This window comes from Pleurodeles waltl, chromosome 6 (genome assembly GCF_031143425.1).
Source record: "Pleurodeles waltl isolate 20211129_DDA chromosome 6, aPleWal1.hap1.20221129, whole genome shotgun sequence".
Taxonomy (NCBI): Eukaryota; Metazoa; Chordata; class Amphibia; order Caudata; family Salamandridae; genus Pleurodeles; species Pleurodeles waltl.
In genome coordinates this window covers 1,057,183,541-1,057,193,233 of record NC_090445.1, presented here as the reverse complement: position 1 = coordinate 1,057,193,233, position 9,693 = coordinate 1,057,183,541, and the positions used below count along the sequence as shown (strand labels likewise).

The window sequence follows — 9,693 nt, the reverse complement described above, 5'->3', positions numbered from 1 at the left end:
ATAGTGAAGGCACAATACCGAACGAATATGGACACCGAAAAAAAAAAAGTAGCACTGCTTTTTTCAGTGTAAGCAATGAATGTAATAACAGCTATTATAAATGTTCACTATTCTTCAGGGACATATTAAGGATTTTTGGGGGCCTTAGGCCAAACCTATTGTGGTGCCCTTGTTTGGAACTGCTTTAAATTTATGATCCAATTTCACCTCTTTCATGCCCTCTTTGGCCAGGTCACTGACAGTGCAGGCATACTTGTCTGAATTTCAAATGTGGTCACATCTAATATTCAGGGATACTGGCGTGTGTTTTCAATATTGTTACACAGCAGAAGCTCACTAATATTGCTGCAAATAATTACTGTTACACCCTCCCAATTCTCATATGCGAGTTCCTGTTTTGATCTAAAATAACTTTTTTTTAATGAGTGTTGCTTGAACCATAAACACAAAGCGCCCGATTCACTTAGGTAAACTTAGACCAAAAGTCTAAACTCAGACCAAAAGTCTAACTTTACTCAGAGTAAAGTTAGACTTTTGGTCTGAGTTCAGACTTTTGGTCTGAGATTACCTTTGTGAGTCAGGTCCAACATTTCTCTGCAAATGTCTGTAATAGACTTTCACACATCATCCACATTGAACATAATTTAAGGAAAACGGTGTTTAAAACATTATGGCCCATATTTATACTTTTTTAGCGCCGCATTTGTGACATTTTTTGACGCAAAAGCAGTGTAAACTTGCAAAATACAATTGTATTTTGTAAGTTTGCGCCATTTTTGCTTCAAAAAGCGGCGCAAATATGGCACTAAAAAAGTATAAATATGGGCCTATGATTAAGAATTATTTAGGGTAATCAGGGCAAGTCTTTCTGCATAGAAGAGGTGGCTCTGTCAAGGGGCTCCTGAAAGGCTGGGCCTCGGCCAGAGCCCACTTTGCCAATGCCTTAAAATGTCTCTGTTGTTCTTAATTAATTGTTGTTTTCCTTATGCAAAACTGAATTACATGATTACTTTACATTAAGTGATTCAATGAACCATAGTTTTCCAATTAGATTTAAAAACAATTGAGATGACTGTAAAACATTTTAGAATGAATGACATAATCTAAAACTAGTTTTTCAGCAATTATGTTTATACACGTGTTTTTAGAAGGTATTCTTCTTTAGACATATGTTCTCAGCGTGTCAGGTACCAGGGCATTTTCACTTTCAATTAGTTCATTGTTTGCTGTTGCTTTAGGTTTCTTTTTATGAATGACTTCATAGCATGATATTATTGCAGTTGTTATAGCCCCCAGGCTGCCTCCAACTGCCATCCACAGAGAGTAACCATACTCAAAACTAGGAAACCCTGGGATTTTCAGAGATACCTGTAAAAGACAAGACATAATAATTATCTATAAGATATTATTGCTATATGCACTCGTTCAATAGATTTCATAGTCTAGAATACAGTGAAAAAATACAGAATTAGAGATGCATACCTGTGACTTACAAGGATGTTTTTTTACAGCGAAGTTGTGAGTGACATCCAATAGAGGAGAGTGAATCCGGAGTTGCCCAGAACTCCAAGGTGAAAAACATCCCCAATATTAATAGTTACAAATGTATAATTTAATGTTATGGACCATACATTCATTTCCCCCACTCTTAGTAAGTGTGCAGAGGTAGAACATTCATGGGGGATTCATACTAAATATGGCCTCACCTTTCTCCAGCCCTTGCTCTATATTATACTTGGCATGCTGCCACCAGACTCACCACCCGCTGGTCATCGCTCCCTTCTCACCCCCAAATAAAAAGAAAACACATAACAGGCATTCTGCCACCCACTCTCCGAATTACAGCATTCCCCTTCCCTCCCCATTTTCTGCATGTATCTTACTCTTCCTACCACAATGTTATAAAGAAACAAATAGCGTCTTCTCACTCTCTATCAAGCCCACCTCTTCAATTCTTCCCTCTCACAGGAATTAATTAATATACCTGCAGCTTACCACCGACTCCGAACTTTGGGCCAGGTGTACGAACATTTCTTAATGGACCGAATCGCTATTTTAGTCCATTAAGAAATGCTAAATCTGCATTCAGTATGTATGAATGCTGAAAAACCAGTCGCCAAATGCTATTTCTATGCTGTAGGAATCACATTTTAGAAATCGCTAAAATAGGAAATCAGTATTACTGATTTCCCATTTGGAAATCACTAAGAATTGTAGAAAGAAATCGCAATTAGCAACTGAGCAAAAAAAGGCCATTTAAGAAATGCAATTACCACCAACCTGAACCAGGTGATAACCATGTGCAAACTAGAAAAAGGGCCCCAAAATGCATCTAGCTCATCCAGAATGGTGGCATTTTACAAACTAGCAAGGCAGATGAGGATCCAGGCCCTGAGGGACTGGAGCAGGAGAAGACATGGAAGGATCTTTAGGGTGAGGGTCATCCTCTTTAATGCAACAGTAGAGGAGATAATAGACAGATATAGACTGTCTAGTCAGGTCATACTGGACCTGATAGGTGGTATACAGCCCCAGGTACAGGCCCCCACAATGCATAGCAACCCCATACCATCTTAAGTGCTGGTATTATGTTGCCTATATCTACTTGCAGAATGGAGCAACCAGTCAGTCATAGCAGTGGCGGGGGGTGTCACAAAACACATAATCAAGGTTCCTCCACAAATTCCTTGATGCAATCGTTGGTAAGCTGAGCCAACACATCTCCTTCCCAAATACCCCACTAGCAGCAGACAAAATTGAATTTCTAAAGGATGGCACATTTCCCTAATGTCATTGGCTGCATGGACGGAACACATATGGTCACATGCCCCCCTTCAACACCAGAATATATTTATAGAAACAGGAAGAGCACACACTCCCTGAATGTGCAAGTGCTGTGTGATACCTCCTGTGTCATCTCAGACCTTGTGGCCAGGTACAGGCAGCACACATGATTCTTTCATGTTCCACCACAGTGGACTTTGCAACCGACTGGCATAGGGGGAATTTGGTGATAAAGCCATGCTTGGTAAGTTTACCACATACTCATTGCACACACTAACCAGGAATGTATGTGTCAACTGAAATAGCTGTCAGTGCAGATCTGCAGAGACCCCAAGTTGACAAGTAATGTGAAGGATGGTGATTGCAGAGTACTTCCCCTGTTGCTTGCATTACCTGAGTATCTGGAGAACCAAGAGAGGCTTCAAAAGGCAGGTGAGACCACAAACTGTCATTTTGCGGCTTCGGGTGGGTCTCTAGAGGCCCATATGAGGTGTGGGAACACCGAGGAAGCAAGCATTGCCCATGGTTCATCACAGCACTGCCATAATTCAGATGCAGTGAATAACTTGATTTGGTATATTGCAATACAACGCATCAATATATTGTACAAGTATCAGCGCTGTTCAATCCTCAGCATCATGTGGTTGCATTATCTGGTCTAGTCTGTAGTTTGTTCATGATAACAAGGAACGAGGTACACCTAGAAAGCTGCACTAAGCACAAGTTTTGAGGCGTACTTTTGGGAAAGCCATGTGGTATTCCAAGTGAATTTCATTCCTGCTAAGTGAAGTTCTCCATAGGGAAGCACTCTACACAGGGGTGATAGGATCATCTGTGCAAATGCACTTTTTTTGTTTTATTTTTATAAATGAACAACCCCCTTTCCTCATACCCCACTAAATCTGGGAATGATCCATTCCCCTTGTCCTCCTAGAAAGGGCTAGGGTTAAAACTTGGCCCTTTGCATGGAGGGAAGAGGAATAACCAGGGAGTTTGCGAATGCCAACAAACACCATGTTTGAAGGTGTTCACAAATTTCTAAGACTAACCATGCTTTGAAATGCCTACTTTCCCACACCTTGAAGAGATTTATGGATGCAGAGACCCATGCCAGGGATAGCGGAAGTGACATCACGTGCCCTTTGACCTTTAATTTGACTCACAGACACATACTTACACATACACACAAATTCACACTTGCACACACAAACTCTCAAATAAACACACTCTCACCCTCAAGTACTCAAACAACATACATTTAAAAGCATTTGTACTTACCTCAGCTGCCATGGGCGGGCATATTCACATTTTTATTATACTAATAGTGAAGAATATTTTATTATTCACTATTAGTGTAATAAAAAATTGACAGAAAACAAAAAGAGCGGAGTCCCAGTTGACGTCTATAAGGGCCCGCTGTCACTGTGCTCCTGGCATGAATTTGCTACTTTTGAAGCCAGGGGTTGCAAAGGCAGTGCCAGGGGTCACAAAGGGCAAGCCGGGGGTTGCAGCTGCGACCCCTGGCGTCCCCTAAATAACGTCCATGCAGAGACCTCCACACTTGTGGTGGAGTTCTCCACGCACATTAATGTTCTTCAGACCTCCAGCGATCCTTTTTTGAATTCCTATCAAGGTAGGTACATTTGTTTGTAACCTTTAAGACTAGGGCACAGTCTTGGTTCAATAAGTGATTACAAATAATATTCAACACACTTCCAAACAATCTGATTTTTTCCATTTGAAATAGAATAATAATCACTATGACATGGTTTTGAAGAAAACAAGGTATCTTACCTCGTACTGATGAACATGGTAAACATACACGCAGTACCGAACAATCCCAGCACATGATGAAATACCTAAAAAAGAAAAACTAGTGGTAATTTCACAATGTTTACATGTTCCATAATATGACACATAACATTATAAAAGATAATTTAAGAAACAATGATAGCTATGTTTTAAAGAATGCAGATGCCCATAGACCTGAATTATTTCACCAGAAACGTAATTGAATGCATTCATTTGAAGAAAGCAACGAAAAAAGCGAACAAAACCCACCTCCTATAAAGGTTCCAACAAGAATCCTAGAAAAAGTAATAATCATTTGAACACCACAACAAAATCCCCAAAGGAGTTCTCATAATTGGGGGCATGGGAGTATGTTGGAATAGAATATTGCACTGATACATTTGAATTAGTCAGAACAAATATTGTACCAGTGTGAGAATATAACACATTTTGCATGGTCATCCCCATTTTTTTTCTGACTGCTGTTCCTGGTGTTTGAACTCTATACAATGAGGTAATGCTGTTCAGGCCCCAAGGTGTATATTATGACCCGCAAAACATTGTAGCATTGGCTAATCTAAAGTTTGAATATTTAACTTTCCAGTAATGCTATAACATATTGTGCAGGAAAATACAGAAATGGCATGGGAAATTAAATGTCACACGGGAACTGCAGCACATTTGCCACCCACTAGGCTGACAAATTAAACATGGATTCAGGCCTACCTGTGTAGTTTGACTACTGAACTTATAAACCTTCAGGTGGACCTGTCAAACAAACATGTTTTTGCAGGCAAGAACCCTACTTTTAAACATTAAGGGGGTCATTCTGACCTTGGCGGTAAAAGGGCCATACCGCCGGTCAGAACTCCGCCATACTACCACCGCGGCCGTGGTAAACCGCCACGGTCATTCTGACCACCAACTGTGAATCCGCCAAAAACCCGACATCCAAGGAAGGCCGCCTCATCAGCGGGCCGCGGAAAACTGGAGATGACCAAACCTCCACCGCCACGCCAACACAAACACGCCCATGCCATTCTGACCCACCAATCCACGCGGTGGTCTTTCAACCGCGGTATTCCATTGGCGGTACACACCGCCGCGCTCAAAATACACACACAGCTCCAAAACACTGCCACATTGGGCAATTTGAAATACACACACCTGACACACATACCAACAACACTCCCACACATCCATACAACTATAAAACACACACCCACATCACCCACAAACCCCTACAACCGAAGATCAGAGACGAAGGAGAGAGAGGCACATCACAGAATAGAGAGCTACATCACACAGAGGCACACTACACCATCACACACACCACATAGAAGCACAAAGCACCACACACCAACACACTCATCACCATATACACCACCCCACACCTCATCCACACCACCCCATGGCACCCCAAAGGCACCCACGCTTTTCGGACCAAGAACTCCGGGTCATGGTGGAGGAAATCATAAGAGTTGAACCGCAGCTCTTCGGCTCACAGGTGCAGCACACCACTATAGCCAGGAAGGCGGAGCTATGGCAGCGGATCGTGGACAGGGTCAACGCGGTGGGACAGCATCCCAGAAATCGAGACGACATCCGCAAACGCTGGCACGACTTAAGGGGAAAGGTGCTCTCAATGGTCTCGCGACACAACATCGCAGTGCAGAAGACTGGCGGGGGACCCCCACCCACTCCACCCGAATTCACAGCATGGGAGCAAGAGGTACTAAACATCCTGCATCCTGATGGCCTCGCTGGAGTACACGGAGGAATGGACTCTGGTAAGTACAATCTCAACTACTTCACCCCCCCCCCCAGCATGCTAACCCCCACCACCACCCTCACCCCCAACCCCCCATCACACATCCTCCCTGAGAATGTCTCTCCAGCACAACCCACCCAACACCAACCCCTGCATGCCCCCACAAACTATGGACACCCATCACCCAAGCATGACCACTGCACATACCCCCCCCCCAAACACCCCCACAACACCTCCCCCAAGGGAATGGCAGCACTGGGGGACAAGGGCACCAATCAATGGCACGCAATAGCACACACAGAAACAATAACCATACTCTCTTACCCCATGCAGGACCCGAACGCCAACACACCGGCCAGGAGGGTCCAGAAATGTCCATCCCCCCCGGAAGAGGCCCCCAGTGATGACAGCAGCTCTGTCGACCTGGAACCTGATGACCAGCCCGGACCATCGGGGACCTCTGGACAGTCGGTTCCCCACACACAGGCCACAGCAGACCCAACCCCCTCTGGGACCAACAGCACAGCTCCCACCCAGCGGGCCCATGCCTCTGTCTCTAGGACAGGTCAATCAGCGGTGTGTCTGCCACTACAGGGCACCCAGGCTAACCCACCACCCCAACAACAACAGGGACCTGGGGGCAGTGGTAGTGGGCACACCGTCCAGGGGACAGAGGCCGGGGGAAACAGGGCAACTCGGAGGGCTGCTGTGCGACAGGGGGGGGAGGAGAGGCCCAGGGAACCCACTCTCCAAGAGGCCCTCACCACCATCATGGCAGCCTACCACCACTCCCAAGAGACGATGGCGACGGTACTGGCCAGGTTCCAGGAGATCCAGGCACAGCAGGAGGAACGCTACATGGGGTTCACCAATCAACTCACCAACATCTCTACCGCTATGGGGAGCATAGTCCAGGCCCTCAACCGGATAGAAGACACGTTGCGGGACCATGTGGCACCACACAGGGCCCCTGTCACTAGCCAGGAACAGCCTACCACCTCCGCCGGCGCTAGTGGACAGGAGGCCCCACCACAACGACAGGCCACCAGAACCCCACCTCCTGCTGAAGAACAACCACCCCGCAAGAGGAGCCTGAGATCAAAAAAATCGACAGAGTAGGATGTCAAGACCCCCGCCAGCATGAGACACCCCCTGAAGTCATCCCAGTGTCCCACATTGCCACCATGTCCAACCTTGAACTGCCCCTGCTCCATCCTTCCACAGGCATATGGACAATGCACCTGTGAGACTGAGAACTGGACTCTGCCATGGCCATTACTCCACCCCCACCCATCACCGTGTTTATATCATGTACCATTATCTAGCACAAAAAATAAATCACTCAATGCACTGAAATCAAACAGGAGTCAGGCTGTATTATTTACAAATGTATAACACATTACCAATCAATTATGTTCTGTTAACTTTGTGCTGAACACATACCGAGATCAATAAGCATTAGTCCATGGGCTAACCAAGCAGTAGTCACGGAGTGGGTCATACAGCACTGAAAAGGGAAGGGAAAATCAAACATCAGTTTAAAAGAACTGGGGGGTCATAGACAAAGTTGAGAAGCAGGAGGCTTGCAGGAAAAGTAAAATGGCGTGGTTGATTCTTACCTGTGTGCTACTGAAAATACTGTTGGATAACTCTGTCCCTGTTGTCTGTGTCGTCCTCTGAGTCTTCCTCCTCTTCACTCTCCGCAGGCTCCACAGCTGCTTCAACACCACCATCTGGACCATCCTCCTGCAGGAAAGGCACCTGACGTCGCAATGCCAGATTGTGAAGCATACAGCAGGCCACGATGATCTGGCACACCTTCTTTGGTGAGTACATCAGGGATCCCCCTGTCATATGCAGGCACCTAAATCTGGCCTTCAGGAGCCCAAAGGTCCTTTCTATGATCCTCCTAGTTCGCCCATGGGCCTCATTGTACCGTTCCTCAGCCCTGGTCCGGGGATTCCTCACTGGGGTCAATAGCCAAGGCAGGTTGGGGTAACCAGAGTCACCTATTAGCCACACACGTTGTCTCTGTAGCTGTTCCATCACATAAGGGATGCTGCTATTACGCATCACATACGCGTCATGCACTGACCCAGGGAACATGGCATTCACATGGGAGATGTACTGGTCAGCCAAACAGACCACCTGGACGTTCATAGAATGGTAACTTTTCCTGTTTCTGTACACCTGCTCAACGTCTTTTGGGGGGACTAAGGCTACATGGGTCCCATCAATGGCACCAATGATGTTGGGAATATGTCCAAGGGCATAAAAATCACCCTTCACAGTGGCCAAATCAACCTCCTCAGGGAATATAATGTAACTCCGCATGTGTTTCGTCAGGGCAGACAACACTCTAGACAAAACTTTGGAAAACATAGGCTGAGACATTCCAGATGACATGGCCACTGTTGTCTGGAATGAGCCACTTGCAAGAAAATGGAGGACTGACAGAACCTGCACCAGAGGGGGAATTCCTGTGGGTTGGCGGATGGGGGACATCAGGGCTGGCTCCAGCTGGGCACACAGTTCATTGATAGTGGCACGGTCAAGTCGGTATCGTAGTATGATGTGGCGTTCTTCCATTGTCGACAGGTCCACCAGCGGTCGGTACACGCGAGGATTCATCCTTCTCCTCGCAAGTCCCAGCGGACGGTGCCTAGGAATGACGACATGGAGCACAGAGTCAAGCCAATCACTGGTACGTTCACCACAGCTTGCATAGCACATGGTTATCTATGTTTTGAAAGGCGTGTATGTGTGGCAATGCAAGGCCTAGGCCTGTGTGTCGCAGTAGAAATTATGCCATGTGGGCCCTTGAAATGGCGGCTGCCTGACCTGTGAAGTGGGACAATGGGATGTGAGGTCAATGCGCTGGCGGAGCACACCGTGGCGGTAGGCGGTCGAAGACCGCTACACGGAGCCGCATTGGTTAACATTGAATGCTATGGGTTTCAGGAGCCAATGACGATGTGCGCTGGCGGTAGCGGTACGCACCGCCGCGGTACGCACCGCCGCGGGCGTGACCGCCATTTTCTATCTGCCTAATCACTCGAGACCTGATCATCACAGGAGAGGACCTATACTGCAAGTGCTGCTGTGACCTCGGTCTGGAAGTGACAATGGCTGCTGCGACTGGGGAAAGGGCCCCTGCCTTCACGTCTGAAGAGTTGGAGAAGCTCGTGGATGGGGTCCTCCCCCAGTATGCGTTACTCTACGGTCCTCCAGACCAACAGGTAAGTACACCGGGTGCACATGGAATGGGCGATGCCTGTGTGGAGTGGGGTGGATGTAAGTTGGTGGGGTGGGGGGCGAATGAGGAGTGCAACGCACGACAGATGAGA

At 46.6% G+C, this 9,693-nt stretch overlaps 1 protein-coding gene across 2 annotated transcripts in view; it reads right to left on the bottom strand.

Annotated features, from left to right (window-relative positions):
* Window positions 1-1,081: 1,081 nt before the first annotated feature.
* The window catches only part of LOC138302076 (claudin-16-like), a 323,258-nt gene continuing 314,646 nt past the window's right edge, over window positions 1,082-9,693 (bottom strand). For both annotated transcript variants that reach the window (XM_069242462.1, XM_069242464.1), the window contains exons 6-7: window positions 4,579-4,643; window positions 1,082-1,368 (exon numbers count right to left, since the gene is read on the bottom strand). In XM_069242462.1, coding sequence (XP_069098563.1) covers window positions 1,162-1,368; window positions 4,579-4,643 — 272 coding nt within the window. In that variant the 3' untranslated portion in view covers window positions 1,082-1,161. The remainder of the gene's footprint in view (window positions 1,369-4,578; window positions 4,644-9,693) is intronic.